The sequence below is a fragment of the Pangasianodon hypophthalmus genome, chromosome 3 (genome assembly GCF_027358585.1).
Source record: "Pangasianodon hypophthalmus isolate fPanHyp1 chromosome 3, fPanHyp1.pri, whole genome shotgun sequence".
NCBI lineage: Eukaryota > Metazoa > Chordata > Actinopteri > Siluriformes > Pangasiidae > Pangasianodon > Pangasianodon hypophthalmus.
The window spans coordinates 22,028,637-22,051,112 of NC_069712.1; the positions used below are offsets into that span (position 1 = coordinate 22,028,637).

The 22,476-nt window shown below is 41.8% G+C and overlaps 1 protein-coding gene across 9 annotated transcripts in view; it reads left to right on the plus strand.

Annotated features, from left to right (window-relative positions):
• The window catches only part of thada (THADA armadillo repeat containing), an 86,245-nt gene that overhangs the window by 20,406 nt on the left and 43,363 nt on the right, over positions 1–22,476 (plus strand). For all 9 annotated transcript variants that reach the window (XM_034302820.2, XM_053232313.1, XM_034302821.2 and 6 more), the window contains exons 22-28: positions 3,828–3,937; positions 10,475–10,607; positions 11,457–11,579; positions 11,693–11,815; positions 13,088–13,179; positions 18,847–18,936; positions 20,718–20,849. In XM_034302820.2, coding sequence (XP_034158711.2) covers positions 3,828–3,937; positions 10,475–10,607; positions 11,457–11,579; positions 11,693–11,815; positions 13,088–13,179; positions 18,847–18,936; positions 20,718–20,849 — 803 coding nt within the window. The remainder of the gene's footprint in view (positions 1–3,827; positions 3,938–10,474; positions 10,608–11,456; positions 11,580–11,692; positions 11,816–13,087; positions 13,180–18,846; positions 18,937–20,717; positions 20,850–22,476) is intronic.

Sequence of the window (22,476 nt, forward strand, 5' to 3'; positions counted from 1 at the left end):
TGCACTAAATTTATTACTGAGGGAAGCAAAGAGTGAGTGATGTTCATGCTGGTTTCTGATCACCCTTGTCATTTGGAAATATTGACCCCAGCTTTATTGTGAACTGTTTTCTGAATTATGCCACATCATGGGGTTCTGGATGCTAGTGAAGCACCTTCTTGGATAGATTGAACTGGACCATTCACAATCCCTTTTAACATATGACTTGGGTTTAACTGTCTTGGCAGTCGGGCTGTAAGGCTTTCCACTGCCTACTCAAAAAAGAACAAATTATTGAATTGATCTCTGAACCACTGAAATTCTAGAGAAAGGATTGTCTGGCATTTCCTTGTCCAAGTTTCCTAGCTTGAAGGTCTGCTTCAGTTTAATTTAATGCAGCTCTACAGAAAGATGACTGCTGGAGTTATTTTACTGCTGCTGTCTATATTCAGATGGCTGTCCAATTTAGGCAACTCAAAGAGACCCGTCAACTCGATTCCTCAGATGAATGTCATCCTTTATTCTTCTGCTTGAGTTTCCATGTGTTTTCTTCCTGATCCACAAGCCAGACCTGTAAAAGCACTGGCACATAAAAGAAGCCACTGGGACTGTTAATATTTATGTGACTGCTTTATAACTGGAATTATCATAAACCTATTTCCAGATATCATCTATTGCTGTGTTCTCATGCATATTTTTGTCAATCTGAATAAAATGTTTCTGATTAAAGATTTCACATGAGCTGTTTATACACTCAACTGGGGTGGGCAAATCACTAGCACCGGCACCCAGGACAAGCAGATTTCATGTCTGGGCTATTACTTTTTATTCTTGGATGCCTAGTGGGCAAGTAGGTTCAGCAACCAAGAAAAAAAAACTACTCCTCTTTGACATTTGCAAAACAAAATTTTTCGTTTGGTGTGTAGGTTTGTTTTTACACGTGATGGACTTCACTATGGAGCAACAAGAAAATTTTGTGAAAACCAGTCGTTCTATTATTGGCATTAATTAAAGAATATAAGGAAAAAAAAAAAGAACCAAACCAACACAAACCCATAAATTTAGACAAATAAAACTAATCATTCAATGATGACAAAAGATATGCCTTCGTATAAACTGGCAGGTCTGTCTGTGCATAGCCATAAGTTGTAAACTAATGCCTCAAGGGAAGATTTAGCACTCACTTATTATTATTATTATTATTATTATTTTTATTATTATTATTATTATTATTGCATATCATTAAATATTTTCATTTGCACAGAAGTAAGTAAACTTTCACGTCTACCTTTCAGCCTTTACCCTGATTGTTCATTTCGTGCTCCCAGTTGTCTTTGCACTTAAAGTTTTGTGAAGATTTGTGGGCGTCACCACATGCAAATTTAGCTGTGTCGGGAACGTGCTTTGCATGTTACAGTTAATCGATATACACATATGAGTACAAAAAAAATCAGCCTTTCTGAAACTTTTATAAATCCGGCCGAAAAGTTTTGTTCGGTTTGTGTTATGTGAACATTAACGCTCAGCTTTACTAAACGATTGGTGAATATGACCCAGTGTTGGCATAACAAGAAGCTTGAGTCCTATCAACAAGTAGCTAACATTGGTTCAGAATATTTTTCCAGTTTTTTTTTTTTTTTTTTTTTTTTTTTTTTTTTTTTTTTAATCGAAAATCTTTGGATTGACCACTGTCTGATTACTCTGTTTAGGTGTTTTTAATCCAATTTAGATATCAGATGGATTATTATCAGATATTCGATCGATTATTTACTGTAGCCATTGGTATTATTTTTGTTGTAATAGACTGTGTAGGCTTGGCGATTGACCTCATCACTTCAGCAGATGGAGTGGAATAATCTGGTGATGTCAGTGCTGTGGTTACCACAGCGTTTCTACATGTTATGTAAAAGGGTGATCTAATGTTGCTGGTCCAATCCAAATGGATCGAGTGTATTTGTGTGTGCGGTGACACACGCTTGAACTGTACGCTGCCTCGTACCACTGAACCACTCTCTTTTGCCAGGCCACCCTTCTTTGGAAGGTCAATAAAGTTTGCGTGTGTGTTTATGACAGTGAAGCTCCTCTTCGGGAGGTCGTGTGTGTGTGTGTGTGTGTGTGTGTGTGTGTGTGTACTGTCAGTCTCCTGTTATGGTCCTCCGTCGCTGCAGCAACGCAGCAGATGTTTCCGTGCCGCCGAGGCGCCATGACAACTGCAAACAGTTAGTCACATCATGACTGTGTATAATTCCTCATTTTTCATCGCCTTTGAGAGGGAAAGAGTAAATTAACCATGCGCTAAACCATTCTGTGATGCTCCCCTGCTATCCTGGTTCTGTGAGAGATGGCGCGTGGCACGACTTTGACAAACCCAGCACTTTGCCAGTTTCCTTTTGGGTAGACCACCGTGTAGGAACCTTGCATGAACCTTATTTCCTTATGCTGTTCTTTGGATCCAGAACACCTCCTTTTGCCCATTTGTTTTCGAAAACTGATCTAAGCCGGAGCTAAGTAAGAAGGATCTGTGTGGCTTCAATGCAGCTCTGGCTAAGCATGAGGCTCCCTGATTCCCACTTTTACAAAGCTCATGGTGGCGCTCCAATGTTGGCTAAACCAGAGGGTGCGTTTGGATTTTTAAGGTATTAAGTGTTTTTTAAAGGTTGAAGCTCAGTTTAGAAGCAGTTGGTTTCGTTAATTTTGGCTTTGCAAGCATGCAACTCATGTGACTAAAGATGGATGCTCAGTTTCTGGAACATGGGGCCACAGGGCTTGGTTGCATCTCCGAACTGAAAGGTCTGGCTTTGACTCACTGACCCCAGTCAACCTCAGACCAAACCTCAACCTACAAATAATCTCTGTGAAGCCACTCCTATGCTGCCAACTGTATATGTTTGTCCCAGGCCTGTTTTTGACCCATTGTTGAGATGACTTGCTACTTCCCTCTTTATAACGTTTGGTGTAGTTGGGTTCCTGTGAAGTTTAGTTTGCATGCTGAACAAGATTTATGTTTTCACTGTAAAATGCTAGCTCCAAGGCTTTGGAGTGGGTACGCTTCATGGCGCTTGCATTTTCTTTCTTTCCCTTTCAATCCCTTCTTGAGCGGAGCTGCATAATCCCCTTAGGCCTGAGTCAATGGAATCAAAAATAACAAGCAAACAATGGCATTAGTTGATTGGGCGCTAAGTCTCATGGTGGCCAGACGCAGAGGAAAATCCGCGATTTAGGTTGCTGACCCTGACCATGTAATTAGCCAGCTGCGGAAAGAATTGGGAAATTTCTCTGCGCACATGGAGTGAAAGAGAAGGAGAACTTAAAAAAAAAAAAAAAAAAAAAAAAAAAAAACAACAAAAAACAGCAGAACGGGCAAACAGGAAGCGTCAGACTAAATAAAGTCCCGGTGGAGCTGAAGCGCTTTAACGGTTGTTTGGAGCACGACGTAAATAGCCATTCCAGAGTCACTGCAGACCATAGACTTTAACCACGATCTTCCTGGCTGTCAGGAGGGGCTTCAGTCTACAATACATTGCATGAGATGGCACGCTTCTACCACGTTTCACCAGCATAATTTACACAAACACAAACATTTCAGTTAAACACATCTACAAGGGATTGAACATTTTGGCCTAATGAAGGCAGTGTCAGTTCTAAGCCACTTCCTGACTCAGAACTTCCTGTTTCCCTGGAGCGCGAGAATTATTTATCACTAAATTATTAATCACACTTCTGGGAATGTTTATTTGAATGTCTCACTACATCAGTTTATTTTGAAGGGATTAAAATGGTGACTGTTTGAACCTGATGTATAATCTTTTGGCCTTTCATTCCTCTGTTCTCTCTGTCATGTCTCACAGGTGGAGGGCGTAGGACGATATTTTCGTGAGCAGCTGCTTCAGTCTCGGCACAGAGGAGCTTTTGAGCTGGCCTACGTGGGATTTGTCCGTCTGACAGACATGCTGTGCAGGTAAGATTGATGGCCGCGTTATGCAACCGTGCATCAATGATAACCAGCAGTAACTCCCCTAACCCCAAGAGCTGTTCTTATATAACCTCCCTATACTCCTCTTACAGTAATGATTAACCTTCAGGCTGCAGTAGGAAATTGTGTTGAATTCAGAGGCCTTTCGCAGCACTCTTACTTTCTCCAAGCTAACTTAATAAGGAATGCTTCAGCAGAACTCACACTGTTGTCCTTGGCAGCTGCACACATACCTGAAGCTCTCCCAAAGATCATGAAGTTTAAAAAAAGTGTCCACATCTGGAGAGCTATGCTTTAATACCTGGTGGAATGCAGCTCTGTGCAGAGGTTAAGGAAGTGAACTTCCTCGAGTCTGCTGGAGTGACACACACAGGACACTAGGGTGGCTGCTTGCACTTCTACGTACCATTAAAACTTTGTCATTTCCGGCTTTTGCGTTTCTTTCCCCATATTTCATTCTCCGTTTTATATTTGCTATTTCATGAAAATGTGTGAGCAGTGATTTTTTTTTTTTCCCCCCCTCTTGATTTCCTACCAAGTTTCATCCCAGATATTTCCTGTTATAGTTGATCTCTTCCTTACTGCACTTCCTTACTTTTCCTCCAATATGTGTGTAGCCTAAGGCTGCATCATTTTGAACTACAGCCCATATTCCATTATGGAATGTTTTGACTTTCAAGAAAATGAGACTCAATTTTATTGCACCATGTGATTGACTATTTCCGATACCTCGCCAAAGAGAACACGAGTTCAGTTGGATTCTTTTTAGTAAGACATCCTTAGAAATCAGGTTTAAAAAAAGAACCTCGAGAGGTTTTTAATCGGACACACAGTCGTAGCCTTTAGCTGATGGGACGAACACACAGTGTGTCTGCATGGCACAGAGGGTTCACTGAGCTGCTGACTGAAAGGTGATGCTGAATATGTGGAGTGAGTGTTTTGGTGTACCGCCTTATGAAGTGTTGATTGCAGGGTTTTTAACAACTGGTTTTTGGAAGTAGTCTTTCTGTCCTGGGTGGTATGTTCCAGAGCGTGGGGTGTGTGTGTGTGTGTGTGTGTGTGTGTGTGTGTGTGTATGCATGGTGTGGTTAGTGTGTAGTGGCTGGGTTCTTTGATCTGGACTGCTTGGTCCAGTGCTCTTAGTATAATAGCAGGACTTTTTATAACAAGAGGCCCGCATTCCTCACTGCTGTCTCTGCCTGTGCAGCAGGCCTTACACATTGCAGGCGCCTGAGCGTGCGTGTGTGCGTGCGTGTGTGTGTGTGTGTGTGTGTGTGTGTGTGTGTTTCATTGTTTCCAGGAGAAAGATATTTCATATTTTCTTAGTGTACGAACAAATATAAAAATCTAAATATTTAGATTGTATATCAAGATCTACATTTGGGTGTATTATGACCTTATTTTTTGCTCTTGAATGGCCTCAAATGTCCTGCACACATTTCATGTTTATTCAAAACCTCACCTTACTGAAGTCGAGAGTGTAAGGTGTAGATGGTTCACCTTTTTAGCCTACATTGTTCCTTCAGGTTCATGTCTCTTGCTCATTAGACTTGGGACACAGCCCAAATATTCGCTACTCGTGATTGCTGTGTATTACAGAAGTGTTAGAGGAATGTGTGCTTATCGGTGTGACTGTCACAGTTAGTAAGTACCAGAAGAAAGAGCAAAACCTCTTAACAAGAGCTTGTCTTTAAGCTACCGTCAGCCAGTTAGCTCTCACTATAAGTGCCTCATCACGCAGCAATGCCCATATATCATCAGTACCATGGTGTAACTGCTCATTCTGTGGTATCATAAACAGAGCATATCCTACAGAATTAGTGCCACCTAATGTTAGCATTCCTGATGCAGTATAAACTCTGGTTGAAGGGAGAAGGTATAGGGGCCTTCCCTGAGGCTCTGCGCATCTCAGGGACTGTTAGATAGAGTTAGCCTGCTAATTCTAGCTAGCTAAAATAGTGTAGATAACACTACTATAACACCCAAGCTGTTGCTGATTGTTTTCGGATCTGTGTTCTTTGTGTATTTTGTTCTCCAACCTGCCAAAAACGTTTGGCATGAACCGGATAGTGTTAGTACGCTTACCAAAACCCTCACCACAGGATAAAAAGACACAAATCAGGCAAGTATCAGGCTTGAATCACTCACTTTCACCCAACATAACTGAATCCAAAAAGACATTAGTCACTAGCTGGCTATGATGAGTTCTCTAGCTAAACGAATTCTCAGCTGGGTTACAGTAAACACTCCGCAGCGGGGCTAAATCAGCCTGATTATTATTCATTAACTTGCCACCAAATTAGAAAACAAATAAATGACTTGCACTTTCAGCTAGAAAAAAGATAAAGCTCTCTGTCTCCTGACTGTGGCTCCTGCCAAACACAAGAGTAGTCAAATTTCTGTCATGCCTAAAGTTTGGTAATGATCATTTTTAACACATCTGAACAGCCATATGATGCATGAGTACAAATTTCCTACCATTCTTCTGACCCGACACCTCTGACATCACACTGACTGATGGTGAATTCCTATTACGTGGTTGTCAGAGTGACTCACTTTTTTTTAGAATTAAATATATAAAAATAAATATTAAAAATAAATATGGAAGTTGCTGGAGAACAGTTTGCTGGATTAAACTCTTAAGTCGGGGATATACTTAACACGTGATGTGGTTTACATAACAGTATTGACATGGTCTGCGTATCTTTTGTACATTGTGAGAGTTAAAAGAAACATCCACTAGAGGGCAGTTCAGAGCCAGACATCCCTGTAAGGCAGGTTTCCATGTCGACCTGTAAAATGTTTACGGATTCTCACGGGTCACACATCTCTGTGCAGCAGCATGGAAATATTAAACAAACGGATGAGCTCTGTTGGTTGTTGTGATGGTCAGATCTAGAACCTCCAGAAATCTGATAAACTGTCTAGATGGCCATCAAGAATAGTACATACAGTCAGGTCCATAAGTATTTGTACAGTGACACAATTTTCATAATTTTGCCTCTGTACACCACCACAATGGATTTGAAATGAAGCAATCAAGATGTGATTGAAGTGCAGACTTTCAGCTTTAAGTCAAGGGGATTAACAAAAACATTGCATTAGCCGTTTAGGATTTGCAGCTATTTTTTACATAGTCCCGCCATTTTCACAGGTTCAAAAGTAATTGGATAACCCAACCATTATAAATATAATAATTATTTTTAATATGTTCAAGGATTTAATATTTCTTAATCCTTTGCAGTCAAAGACTGCCTGAAGTCTGGAACCTATGGACATCACCAAATGAGTTTTCTCCCTTGAGATGCTTTGCCAGACCTTTACTGCAGCATCCTTCTGTTGCTGCTTGTTTGTGGGTCTTTCTGCCTTCAGTTTTGTCTTCAGTAAGTGAAAAGCATGCTCAATTGGACTGAGGTCAGGTGACTAATTTGGCCAGTTAAGATCATTCCATTTCTTTGCTTTAAGAAGCTCTTGGGTTGCTTTTGCGGTATGTCCTTGGTCATTATCCATCTGTACTGTGAAGCGCCGTCCTATCAGTTTTGCAGCATTTGACTTGAATCTGAATTTGAATCTGAGCAGAAAGTATAGCTCTATACACTTCAGAATTCATCCTGCTATTTCAACCAGTCATCAATAAACACCCAATTCCATTGGCAGCCATACATGCCCATGCCATTACACTGCCTCCACATGTTTGACAGACGATGGTGGTATGGTTTGGATCAAGAGCCCATCCTTTCCTTCTCCATACTCTTCTCTTCCCATCATTCTGGTACAAGTTAATCTTGGTTTCATCTGTCCAAAGAATCTTGTTCCAGAACTGGGCAGGCATGTTTTCTATCAAAGTCTAATCTGTCCTTTCTGTTCTTGAGTGTTACCGGTGGTGTGCATCTTGAGGTAAATCTTTATTTACATTTATGAAGGCGTCTCTTGATTGTAGACTTTGACAATGATAGGCCTACCTCCTCCAGAGTGTTTTTGACTTGACTAGATGTTGTGAAGGGGTTTTTCTTCACCAAGAAAGAATTCTGCAATCATCCACTTTAGTTGTCTTCTGTGGTCTTCCAGGCCTTTGGGTGTTGCTGAGCTTGCCAGTGCGTTCCTTCTTTTTAAGAATGTACCAAATTGTTGATTTGGCCCTCCTAAACTTTCTGCTGTATCTCTGATAGGTCCGTTTTGTTTTGTTAGGTCTAATGATGGTCTCCTTCACTTGCATCGACACTTCTTTGGACTGCATGTCCAGAGTTCCCATAAGCAGCTACCAAAATTCAACACTTGGAATCAACTCCAGACCTTTTATCTCCTTAATTTGTCATGAAATAACGAAGGAACAGACCACACCTGGCTATGAAACTGCTTATCAGTCAATTGTGCAATTACTTTTGAGCTTGTAAAAAATGGAGGAACTATGCAAAATTCCTAAACCGTTAATGCAATATTTCTGTTAAACCCCTTGAATTAAAGCTGAAAGTCTATACTTCAATCAGATCTGGATTTCTTCATTTCAAATCCATTATGATGATATACAGAGGCAAAATTACGAAAATTGTGTCACTGTCCCAATACTTATGTACCTGACTGTAAATACTGTAAATATGTGATTTGTGACATAGCTCGCAAATGTTTTTTTTTTTTTTTATTTTTATTTTTTTTTTTTGGGAACATGCAGTATTAATTCACCAAATGAATGCAGGACATGTGCGGCAGGAATTTGCGCATATACGCGTATCAAAAAGCAGCTATAAACCTGGCTTTAATCTAAGATCAGCAACAGACTCAGTGTCTTTAGGTCTCTGTGAAGTGTGATTTGTGGTTTAAAGACAAAGATTTTTCTCAGAAGTATGACCTCATTGTAGCAGGGTTTTTTTCCCTGATTGAGCTTGTCTGTTCTAATTTTAATATCTGAATACCCCTTACAGTTAACGAACGGATATTCGGTTAACCACAAGGAGAGGAAAAATGCTTTATTATTGTGTCATCCTTCCACTGCAATTAAACTTTCCCTCATCTTAGTCGCAGTGCACATATTTGTATTTGTAGAAAAAAAGCAGAAATTAGCAGAATTATTGAACTTGGAGCAAAAGCTTTACTGAATGGCAGCTCAATATTTTGAGCCTGTAGCCCTACTGTAGCAGTGCATGCTCTGCATATTATATCTAGTAAACCAGTGAATGTAAATAGAAACGAATGCTCCACACAAATTCAGAGCCTGGTGCAAAATGAAAAGTTACAGTTAAATGAAAAGTAAGCTTACAGATGACCTCGTTTGGCTCGTGTCACTCTGATTGACAGGGGAGAGATGTTGGCTCCATGGACATTGCCTTCATCCACTAGCCTACCGGTGGAGAAACTCTTCCGTTCAGCGCAGTTTCTAAACAGTCGTGCAATGATTATGTATTTTAAGGCTATGGCCATGACACGGTTGATTAGGCGGTCGTTCGATGCTGTCCAGAATGCATTCTGGCAGTTTTGCGTTCACACTCCGTATGTGATGTGGTCATATGTGTCCCAGCATCTTCGAGACACACTGGACCCCGTTCACACCTGTACTTAGCACTGTGTACTTATGTGTACTCATGTTAATGAAGTGGGCCTTGGATTCCTGGGGCCATGGATGGCTGTGGCATTGTCATGATTTGAGTCATAGGGCAAAAACTTTTCTATTTCCCCACTCAGGAGCCTAGTTTATTTATTTTAATGGTGTTGCATTTAATTTTATATGGAATTGTACTTATCTCTGTTTTGTTTTTTAGTCCTGACACACACCGTTAACTTGCATTGCAGCATGCTGATCTGTACATCAATTATTGCCAGATGTGGCTTATCTTTTTTCATATTTTCTCACTGACTAGTCATACTAATGTGGACGCAGGGCATAACGAATACCCAAATACTGATTGTAGTATTCTAAATACTGGTTCCTCAAACAGTTAAGTGAGTATTCTAATATCCATGCGCACCCCTACTGCATACCAGGAACAGCACCTAATACCCACTGTAAAATATGGAGGTGGATAATTGATATTTTGGGGCTGTTTTGATGCTTTGTATATGGATCTTTCACCCCAAACATGCATCCAAATCCACACAGAAATGTTTGCAGAATGCAAATGCGACGATGGCCATCTTAGTCTTGTTGAAAACCCGTGGTCTGAATAGGCCACATACACCAACCTAAGAATGTAGGAACTTAAAATATTTTGCGTGCAGGATTGTCCAAGATGCCTTTGCAAATGTACCAAATCGAGAAATATACTGCCCCTTTTCTTTTTTCTTTTTATAAAAAAAGATATGTTATTTACATATGAATACATTGAGAAGTTTTAAGATTCAGAATATTTTAAATTCACAGAATTGTCAGTTAGAGCCTTATTCCAAGGTCTCAAAGTATTTGTGAATCAGTCATTTTTATGGTAATGAGTGCCCTAATTAAGACAACAGATGTTTGCTAAAAAATATATCTATTGTAGTTGACATACAGGACACTTGGTACGGTTTTATTCTCTGGTGTTTGTGTTTTAGGAGTGGAAGCACCACTTTACAGCAGCTTCCAGCCCAGTGGCTAAAGGAGGTTCTAGAGGAGGTGAAGTGCAGCGACCCTTCTTCTAAATTGTGTGCCACCCGCCGCAGTGCTGGAATTCCTTTTTACGTCCAGGTAACTCTCACTCCTTACTGTGTGTATAAGTGTGACAGTGACTACTGCAATCTGTGCAGACCATTCCTTTCCCTAGGACTGCATAAACTTTTGCCTTTATGTAAAAATCTGGTTATCAGTCACTGTCCGGGTTCTTCCACAGTGGTTGGCCATTTGAGAGAGCTGAGTATTTGGCTATTTAAATCAAGGAAAATGAATAAGCTCTTGGATGTAATCGCTGGAGATGGAGTGTGATTTAGAATGCAGGAGAGTGAAAGCAAGGGAGAGGGCGGATAAATTCAATACCCTGGCTGGAGTGCATGCGTTCCTGCGGCATATTCCGGAAAAGGCAGGCTGACGTGGAGGGGTCACACCCTGTGGCTCCTTTTCCCCCCAAGTCTCACAACTCTGAGCTTGGTCATGCTTACTCCTTTCCTCATTTCTCCTTAGAGACTTTGTAGGAAATTTTAGTTCCATGACAAGAATTCATGAAAGTAGAATTTGTTCACATCGCTCTCAGCTTCCCTCCCTACGCTAATGAGCTGCGACTTCTGAATGCATGGTGGGGTGTGGTGATTAAAGGGGCTATTAATGAGAGTGAGGCAGGGGAGAATGAGCGCTGAGCTGTGTTTGTCTCTGTGTTTGTCTTTGTAATTCGGTGTCATCGCCACTAGTTTATCCAGTCATCCAGTCATAGTGAAACGATATCATGTAATCAGTCCCATGAAAGCAGTATGAGTAATGCATTACATATCTGTAATGTCTCAGTAAATCACCGTAATGTCTATGCTAGGCTTTGCATTGCTATAGCGCAACCACCAATCCTTAATAATGCTCTGTAATCCAAGTATAAACTTTTTTTGTGTGCAGGCGTTGCTGTCCTCCGAGCCGAAGTCATCCAGCTGTAGCCTGCTGAAGATGACCATGAGAGAGCTGACTGTGCTGGCCATGCCGAGTCACGACGGCGCTACCGACCGCAGCACTGTCCCACAGGTTACACCCATCCACACTCCAATTTACGCACGAATACAAAAAAAAAAAAAAAGAAAGAAAGAAAATGAAATGGCTATGCTTTCTAAACTGACAATTTGTGTACATGTCACCAGGTCCATGCTTTGAATATTTTAAGGGCTCTATATCGGGATACACGTTTAGGAGAAAACATTGTGCCCTTCGTGGCAGAGGGCCTGCAGGCCGCAGTGCTTGGCTTCACTTCACCCATCTGGGCTGTAAGTTGTTGTTTTTTTAATCATCATCATTATTATCCCTATTGCAATGAATTCTTTTTCCTTCCACGTCCAATAAAGTGGTCAGCGTGAACTTCTACATATAAGCGGATATTTCATTACAAAAGTTTACAAACAGAGTTTCACACAAACACAGGATGCTTGCCAGCTCACTTCTACTTTATTGCATAAAGTTGAAAGCTGAAGTAATTTTAGTTTGGCAACCACCCACCTACACAAACACAAATGCGCACACACACACACACACACACACATATTTCTTCATGCTTTCCCTCACGTACACTTGTCAGAGCCTGTAAATCAGTTACAATTTAACACAACAAGTTAATCATTAAGTGCAAAATGGGACAAGAGCTCAGTGTGCACACACAGCTGTGCAGTGCTCCTGAGACATTCTGCACACCTTTACTTCTTCCCACAAGAGCACCCCAACAGTAGTTCCAGGTCACATTCCCCTGGCTCTCAGTCTCTCTTTCTGTCTCTCATTCTGTCTTCTTTGTCTCTCTCTCCCTGTCTTCTCTGTCTCTCTCATTCTTTCCTTTCTTTTTTTTTTTTTTTGAAAGTTCAGCTGGGATCGTAGGGTGTAAATACAGTTAAAAAGCTTTGGAGATTTATTGCACTGGAGTGTGGAAATCCTAATCCATCATTCAATTTCACTTTGTTTTGTCTCTGTATGTTCTAAAATAGCCTCCCAGCAGTCTTTGTTGTTATGGACGTGACAGCACTACAAGAGAATACTGTCCCCACTCGTATCGTGACCCAGATCTGTAAGAAACTCTGGGAGTTTCAGTGTATAATGCGGCTCTTCTTGCTAGATTATTATGATAGTGATGTCAGGCAAGATTCAGGGTCACGCTTCTGATGTGGAGCAGTTCTTATGACTGCATCATGAGGCCTTTGTGGAAGAGTAAAGAAGGAAAATGGCCTATTTGTGTTGCTGGCTGCTTCTTGGGCTTAGACTATAGACATGGAAACCATCAGAGCCATGGGTTCTGATACGGATTGCATGGCAGAGTGATTTCCAGTTAAAGCAGTGAGGATGGGGAAAGCTTATCTAGGTCACCTCCGTTTCACCTCTTCCATGGGCCCCTCCCTCTCCATATCACTTTCTCTCTCTGTTTATCTGTAAAGCACTTTATTGGCATGACTACATTATGCGCTAAATTATGTAACCCTTTTCAGTAAGTTGGTGAAATGTAAAAACTATGAATAACAAGATCTTAATATATGATAACTGACATTTCTCTTCTTCAGGTGAGGAATTCCTCCACTCTCCTCTTCAGTACTCTGATCACTCGGATATTTGGTGTGAAGAGAGGGAAGGATGAGCACTCCAAAAAGAATAAGTATGACACCCTGCAGTTTGTCCTATATGCCTTTGTCTTGATGGCTGCATTCACATTACAGCTTCACTGCACATTTATGATTTTTTTTTTCTTTACGTCAAATCTGTCTATCTTGACAGTTCATACTGGTAACTGCAAGTGCCCCATATCTGTCTTTAATATGAATGCGCCTGTCCTTCGAAGTGCCCTGTATGCACACATGGATATCAAGCGTATTCTGGAAATGGACAGGATTCCTAGAGTATTTGTACGTGAGAAAAAGTGGGTTTATCACCCGAAATGTGCTTGAGTTGTTTGTAAAAGGGGGCGCGCTGAGTGACAATGACCACTCCATTGATTCAAGCTTTTTGCCTCCTTGAAATGAACCTTAAGGCTCTTTATTTTTCTTTGGCCTTGTAGCCACATTTATTTGTGGCTGCACTTTGCCATTTCTTGGGTGGTTGTTTTGAACATTAGCCAATTTTGATAGATTTCTTCTAGGTTTGTCCAAATATCAAGTAAATAATTCATTTTCCCAGTCTTCCAATGAATATAGTCACTGCTGTGCTCCATTGTTGTTGTGGGTGGTGTGTATTCCTCGGCGCTGCACTGGATGAATTTGACAGTGCTACACGATATGGCCAAAAGTATATGGACACATGATTTTCTCGCCCGTAGGTCTGTGCTTATGTGTGCTTGTTGAGCACCCAAACCAAATTTGGTTAGCTGCTAGAACAGCCCCGGCTCTTCTGGGAAGGCTTTCCACTAGATTTTGGAGCATGGCTGTGGGGATTCGTGCTCATTCAGCCACGAGAGCATTATTAAGGTCAGGTGCTGATGTAGGGTGAGGAGGCCTGGAGCGCAGTTGGCGTTCCAAATCATCCCAAAGGTGTTGAGTGGGGTTGAGGTCAGGGATCTGTGCAGGCCACTTGAGTTCTTCCACACCAACCATGCCTTCATGGACCTCGCTTTGTGTACAGGCGCATACAGAGACATCTGCATATACAATTGCGTGCTTCAGTCTTTGTGGCAACAGTTTGGGGAAGGTCCACATATGGGTGTGATGGTCTTGTGTCCACATATTTTTGACCATATAGTGAATGTGCGCATGCCCGTTAAAGTGTGTTGGGAAGAAGCCACTTGAATTCCAGTCTGACCATTCTCATTCATCTCACATGCATACTGAATATGTATCTGATCTAGGACCACTTACAGGTCTGATTTGAACATATCTGATTTTCATGTCCACACAGTTATGAGTCAGTCACATCTGTGTCCTGTTAAGGGAGAAAATCAGATCTGTCACATCAACATGGTAATGTTAATATAGCCTTTTTAAGTTCCCCAACAGGGGTCACTGTAGTCCTATACACTGTTTCCCTTCACCCTGTTTTCCTCAGTCATTAATATCAGAGTACTCTCTGGCCCACCGCGTGAGGCACTGATCCAGCTCCTCAAACAATCTGCATATACCCTCCACCTCTCTGTTGCCTTTATCTCTGAGCATATATACACACTCTTGTTAGTGCTCTCTCACATTTTCCCTCCCTTCCACATTCTTTGACTTTTTCGTTCTTCCTCCACTTTGCTCTCCCTCTCAGATCTCAGGCTTGTGTTTGATAATGACTTTTAAAAGAAATAATGAGCGGGGAGGGAGAGAAACCAAATTCACAGATGTACGTCAGCTCTGACCATTTGTCTTTCCCAAAGGCATCTTTATCTCTCTGTGCACCGTAGGAAATGCTAACAAAGTCCGTCCTACACACACAAACATACACACAAATGGAACAGAAGGTCTCTAGACAGTCTATGTAGCTTGTGCTGCTGCTCTGACCCCTGACCCCGGCGTTGGTACAGCCCATCACATGATTTGCTGTATGGGTTGAGTGTCAGTCAGCAAGGTATCATGATCGGTTTTGATGAATCTTGTTAACGCAGTGAGAGCCAAAACCAAAACAAAGGCCCTTGATATTGCGTAGTTACAAAAACTAACTACTAAACATCAGTAAAATGCAGCTGCGTATCAGATGACAGCAGGGCACAGAGAGGCTGGTTTAGATCTCCGGTGCTCCCACAGTGAAGCCCTGAGCTGCTTTACTGGCTTTGGGCACTCAAACAGCAAAATGTGCTTCTCTTTTAGTGTGATTTGCATCTTGATCCTATTATACACCAACCAGCTTTGACTTATTTGTGGTTTGTTTAGCTATTTTCTGTTCCTTCTTCTTCCCTGAGTCTCATTTATGTTATTGTCATGTGCATGTGTGCACATGTTTCTATATCTTGGTGGGGACCCGATGTCCCCACAGGTATAGGACTATCTGACCGTTTGGACCTTGTGGGGACATTTGGCTGATCCACATGAATAAAATTGCATTTTTTCCCCACAAAAACTGCAGCTTTTATTTAAAACAAACTAAAAGAGCTAAAAGGTGAGGGCTTTTTGGTTACTCAGGTTAAGCTTACAGTTACATTTAGGTGTAGGCTTGTCGTTATTTAGCTGTAATAATAATTCTCCCAAGGATAGTGAGACAAACACGTGTGTTTTTGCATCTATGTGATTATAGGAGTGTTTGGATTTGTCAAGTCCAGTGTTGCCTCCATGTTTGTGCTTTTTCAGTTGCTATATGTGTGTGTGTGAGATTATTTACTGGTATTTTCTAGCTGAATTCAGTGTGTTTGACCAGTTGTCCAATTACATGTGTGTGGGTCTTGGTGTTTAAGACTCTCTTTCTGTCCCTCCTTCATTCCATGCTTTCTTTAACCTCTGCTCCTTCAGGGGTCAGATAACTTTGCTCCAGTGGAAATGAAATGCATTATGGGGCTCTATGACCTGTTACACACACACACAGACACACACACACTGATCATGCGATAACAACACTGCTGAAAGGCTATCCAATACCACTAACAGGAAACAGAGCTTTTGGTTGCATTTGTTTATTATTTTTGTGTTGGTCACAGCCTGTGTGTCTGTGTGTGTGTGTGTGTGTGTGTGTGTGTGTGTGTGTGTGTGTGTGTGTATACGCACGTGCGTATATTCGCACACTGTATTTTTACAGCATATCTCTATTAATACAATAGAACAAGTTCAGCTCCGCACTTGTAGCTCATGTTTGGCTTTGGGTTCTGTATTGATTTCCTAAGCACTGGGGATTTATGATTAAAGAGTATATTTATGATATTTTTGGATATGTTTTTAACTTTTAAGATCAATCTGTGTGCAAAAACGCATAAATAAGCTTTTCTCCAAGATGCTAACGTTTTCATTTATCCATTCATTCATCTTCACTAACTGCTTTTTCCAGGTCAGGGTAGTGGTGGATCCAGAACTATCCTGGGAACAGTGGGCATGAGGTGGGAATACACTCTGGATGGGATGCCAGTCAGTTGCAGGGCACCACGCGTGCACACACACACACACACACACACACACACACACACACACACACACACGCCCTTAGTGGCAATTGATAATAGCCAGTCCGCCTAGCTGCATATTTTTTAGGAGGTAGCAGGGAAAACTGCAGAACCTGGACACACTCCACAAACCAAAACTCCATAGACTACGGTCTGAATTCAGGATCAAACCAAGCACCCTGGAACTATGAGGCAGCAACACTACCTGCTGTACCACCGTGTCTTATTTATTTATTCATAATTTATAATTTTTTTTCGACTACGAATCACCAAGTCACGTGCATGATGGCTTATATCATTACTTTTGGCGGCTGTTTTTATTGTCGATCATGACACTTGATGTCAGAAGCAAGCCGCTGTTCCAGACACGATAAGGAAAAGGTGCTGCTTTCGTACAGCCTTGTGCACTTTAAAATCAATACACTTAACAAGCACAGCAGCTGTAGTATGAACCTTTTTCTTCAGACGTAAACCGCTTGTGCAGTCTAAAATAAATAGACTCAAGATGAACAAAAATGCTTTACATGAGTGATCACTGCTGAACTGTTGCATAATCGTGGCCGATGCATAGATGTATTTAATCGCAGGTAACGATTTAAAACATGGTAATAAAACTGCAGAGAAAGCATGCTTTCTGCTCACACACAGTCAAATGTGAAGCAGTTTTGCAACAAGTAGATAAGACATTATACCTTTGTCATTTTTATAAACTCATTTTAACTGGTAAACCCCCCAAGCAGTAATCTGAGTGACAGGAACCTGTATAGTGGATCTCTAAAGTCTCTATTCTAACCTAATGAGCCATGCAAAGCATGTTCAAACATTTGTTTATAGATATACTTCTTTTTTCCTCCTACTCTAAATTCATTTCAGTAGCTGCTGCACAAGAACAGTGAGCAGTGTGTTTGTTTATAGACAGTCTGTACTGTCTGAATGCACAGTACTAATGTACAATTTATTCCATAAACAAATTCAGCACATACGCAAATGTTCAGAGTGCACGTGTGCTGTGTGTGTATATGGTCCTCAGTGTAACCAGGAGCATTTTTGTTGCGTGTTTTATATCCACGCAAACATAGTAAGGGGTGCGTGGGCGAAGTGTAAACACTGCAGGCAAATGAGGGTGTGAAGTGTGAACAATTATGGCATCCTCGGTACGTGTTAGAGCGGAAGAAGGTTGAGTCTTGTTTATGTGGCTGTGTGAGGGCAGGTGCGTGTGAATCTAGTGAGTAAAGATTACCATTTAAAACATCTCGTGTTAACAATGTGTTTCAGTCAGTCTCGTGGGACATGTGCACACGTTTATCACAATAATAACACTAGTAACTCTGTAAGGTTGTTTCTCGATGTCCAAAAAACATTTGCAGTCCTGAGTGAAAGGTCCTCGGTTATGTGCAGGCGCACATTGCTTCAGGTCAGGCCTAACTTGTGGCTCTGTGTGTTTTATGTGTATATGTGCCATGATTGTGGAATTTAACATGGGTGTCAGACAGGGTTAACCCTCCTTGTTACCATGACGGCACCCTGCCCTTAACCTGGATCGGACCATGTATATACGCTTTCAGCACAGGATGTGGTGTGTGTGTGTGCATGCATTTGTGTGTCTTCCTTTCAAGAAGAATTTGTCACAGCTGAAGATGGAACATGTGTGTGGAATTCCGTCTTAAAGTTTGACTAGTGCTAAAACTGGCCCTGTTGTTGAGGCTGATTCCAGTACAGATGCAAAAAAAATAAAAATACATTAGTTGCAACAGTTTCACTTCTTCTCGTTCCTCAAAGCATGTTCGGTTAAAAGCAGGAAGTTTCCGCACGTCTCAGACAGTCGTGCGTTGCGCGAGGCCTTGCCCCCATCTCTAACCAGATTCCCAAGCCTGCCTCAGGAATAAAGCAGCATTTAAAGCTGCGCTGTGTGTTCCTGCAGTGCGCCATCACAAGAAAAGCAGTCTAATGAGAGCTTTATAGAGCTGTAAAGAGCTCTGCCTTTAGGAAGTGGTTTACAAACCAGGCCTCTAACAGTTACTTACACAAAAACAGACATATACATACGTACACACAAACACACACTCACAAACGCTCCACCTTTCCTAATGACACTCTGCGTGTCGCCTCCTGTTTAGGCCCGAGGTGAATTTTGGTGCTTGGTAGATAAGTGTTGTTTAAATGATTTTCCCTTTCTCACCATGCTTTTTTTTTTTTTTTTTTTAACTATTTCCTTCATGCTTTGGAATTTCCTTGAATTAACATTCTCTCCTTTTCTCTCATCTGTTTCAGGATGACAGGCTGGGAGTTCTTCACTCGTTTTCCTGCCCTGTATCCTTTTCTTCTCAGCCAGCTGGAAGAGGCAGCAAGTTCAGTGGAGAGGTAAGAAGCTGTTGGTGTGTGTGTGTGTGTGTGTGTGTACTGTGTTTGTTTTGGTGCAAGAGCTTTCTTTTTCGTACCCTGGTTTAAGTCGATAAACAGACCCAGAGGAAAACGGTTAGTCATATTCTCCCCCTCCCCTCTTCTGTTTTCTCAGGAGCTTTTTAATTTAAGTTAATTTAACTGCCTTATCGAGCCTCTTTAGTCCACTGATGGACAGCTTCCTACTTCAGATGGCTTCGATAAGAAGGCGGTGTGTGGGAGCGGAGGCCATTTTGGATCCAGACCACCCTCCGGTTTCGCTTCCCCAACTCTGAAAAGCTGTTGCCCTCTTATCTGTAATCCCACCATTACATTTTGACACAAACGCCTTCCAAACTCGCATTGCAAAACAGACCCTTGGGTCACCGTGTTTGTAATATGAATGTTTTCTCTGTCTGGCTCTCGCTGAAAGCATGGTTACACTTTCTCACGGTCTGGATAATGCTCTCTTTCCCCCCAACAAGCCAGTCACACTCCTACATATTTATGTTTAATAACCCTAATAAATCACATAGCATATAAAAAAGCATGGAAAGATAAAATAGAGGCTTGAAAAGTCAAGTAGGGTCCCAAGACTGCCTGATGTTGATGGAGGCAGTGAGGGGGCTTGTGGGATAGGATAGTTGTGGTGGAATTGTGGGTAAAGCCAGCTCAGTCATGTACTGTTGATTGATATTGATAGCAACTTTGGCTTTTTCTTTGCTCTTGGAGTTTCTTCAGGATCATACTTTTCTTTGGATGACTGCTTGGAGAATGCAGGAGGAAAGGGGAAAAACTACTAGCAGGCTCACAGGAACAATGTGACTTGCATACCTTCAGCATGTAAACTCTTCCAAACGTGCTATTTTGTTGTCTCTGCTATTGAGATGTTGCTGATGACTGCATTTCCTTGGAGCAGTTGCATAATGTTTTGTAGCATTTGGAAACCTTTGGAAACTCCATGGAACACTGAGAATATGCTTTGGAGGTGAAGAGTTGCAATTTCGACTTTTCCTGCACTAAATGTGAAACTTTTTTCCTGTATATTTTGTATTTCTTTTGTTTCCAGATTCCCCTCAATGCACATTTTCTCTCTCTTTTTCAGTCCTTCTCTTATTATGTGTAGATCTTGGCTGCTGGTTGGTCTGTAGGGTCTAAAGACTTTACATTATCAGCTTATCTGCTCTGGATGGACTGAAATGAAGCCATTCATGAGCTGTCTAGTTCTATCTAAGTGTGTACTAGACCCAGAGGCTCTAGTGGAAAAACCTTGGCTTCTAGACTACGGAGATTTTGTCATCTTCGAGAGTTTGATTGATTCTGTGTGTGTGTGTGTGTGTGTGTGTGTGTGGGGTGAGAAAGATAAGGAGAGGATGTGGATGGGGGAGTGTATGCGACGGTGAGGCGATGTGAGATGAAGTGTGCGTGTTTGTGTTTGAATGATGTGATTATTCCAGTATAACATCGCCAGCACTTTCGAATGTTTACTCTGGCATGCATCTCCTCTTGAGAGAGAGGGAGCGAGATGGATGAGAGAGAGCCAGAGATGGAAATGAGAGGAGAACTGAGCGAGAGGGCCTGCTTCGGCGCCTGACTACATTTGGCCTGCCTCACCTCCAGATCAGGCCTGCGCCGTGCCTTTCAACGCGGAGATGAAAATAGATCTGGTTCTGTAAACACTGAGAACTCCTGCACTGATTCTGCACTCATTCCAGATGGACCTGTTGTTCAACGTGTGCTCTCTGTCTCTCTGTCTGTCTCAGTGATGGAGGACAAGTGAAGCTACACCCCAGTCTGTTCCTGCTGTTGCTGGTGTTGGGACGGCTCTACCCATCACCCATGGACGGATCCTCTTCCCCTCTGGGCCTGGCCTCATTTAGACCCTTCATAATCAGGTTAGAGTACTAGGGCTGTCAGATCTTTTTAAAAATTCCTTTAACATGGCTTTTTTGCTTATAACTTCACACTGCTGAACAGCACGATCATTACCAGGAGTTGTATGCTATACATTTCTAACAGAAGGTGAAAGAAATCACACATAGATTGAATCTCAAATGGTCTCCTTTTCACTCTAAAAAGGTGCTTTAAACAGAAAAACATTCACTCTATCATGGGAACATTGTGCAGTCAAGTCCTGACAAAGCCACAGCCATCTGTAGCTGACACAGCAAGAGAGCATGATTGATCCTCCTGGCATTACTCTTCCCCCAGTCGATTAGAGTGACACTAACCAGTCAGAATGGTTGTCTGATTGCAAAAGAGGACAGTTAGCACTCGTTCTCCAAGTGCATTTGGCAGCCTCTTGATGCAGCATGAGCAGCAGTTTGAAAAGCTACAGTGGCAAAGCTGCAGATGTGCCAGAATACACCACACACTATATAGGATCTAGAAACCGTTATATGCCCAATACAAGACCATTTGAGATTCAAGTACTGTTGGACGGGATAAGATTTCTGGACATATATCTATTAAGTAACGTTGCCTGACGACAGGCAGTACTTCTGTAGTAATTATGATTGATTTGCATGGGATAAGCAACCACTTATATAGATCTCTTATATTTACAAATCACAGAGATGGCAGTGCCTTCACAGTGTGTGCATTTTTAGTTGTCACTCATGTGCTACATACACCTCATTTTAATACAGACTGATTATTTTCCCCTTTAAGTGCTGTATGTAGGTCTTGTGGTTGTATAAGTTGCATCTGATCAGCAGTAGGTCACATGACCATTATATGTATATAGGCTTTACCTGCCAGAGAACTCAACTAAATAACTTAACTGAAACTCCTGGAAGTTCTTTTAAACGTCATCTACACTCATCTTCCAGTTTAATAGGAACACCTGTACATCATCAATCATGTGGCAGCAGCACAGTGCATAAAATCATGCAGATACAGGTCAATAGCTTCAGTTAATGTTCACATCAAACATCAGAATGGGGAAAAAGTGTGACTTTAACCGTGGCATGGTTGTTGGTGTCAGATGGGCTGGTTTGAATATTTCGTAAACTGCCGATCTCCTGGGATTTTCACACAGTTCAAACAGTCTCTAGAGTTTACACAGAATGGTGAGAAAAACAGAAAACGCTGATTGAGCAACAGTTCTGTGGGTGGAAACGCCTTGTTTATAAGAGAGTTCCGAGGAGAATGGCCAGATTGCTTCGAGCTGCCAGGGAGGATTTAGTAACTCATATAATCACTCTTTATAGCCATGGTGAGCAGGAAAGCATCTCAGCGTGCACAAAACATCGAACCTTGAGGTGAATGGGCTACAACAGCAAGACCACATCAGGGTTCCACTCCTGTCAACTAAGAACAGGAATCTGAGGCTATCATGGGCACAGACTCACCCAAACTGGACAGCTGAAGATTAGGACAAAAATCACCTTTCCAGTCTTCAACTGTCCAGTTTGGGTGAGACTGTTCCCATGATAGCCTCAGATTCTTGATCCTGGGTGACAGGAGTGGAACCTGATGTGGTCTTCTGCTGTTGTAGCCCATCCACATCAAGGTTTGATG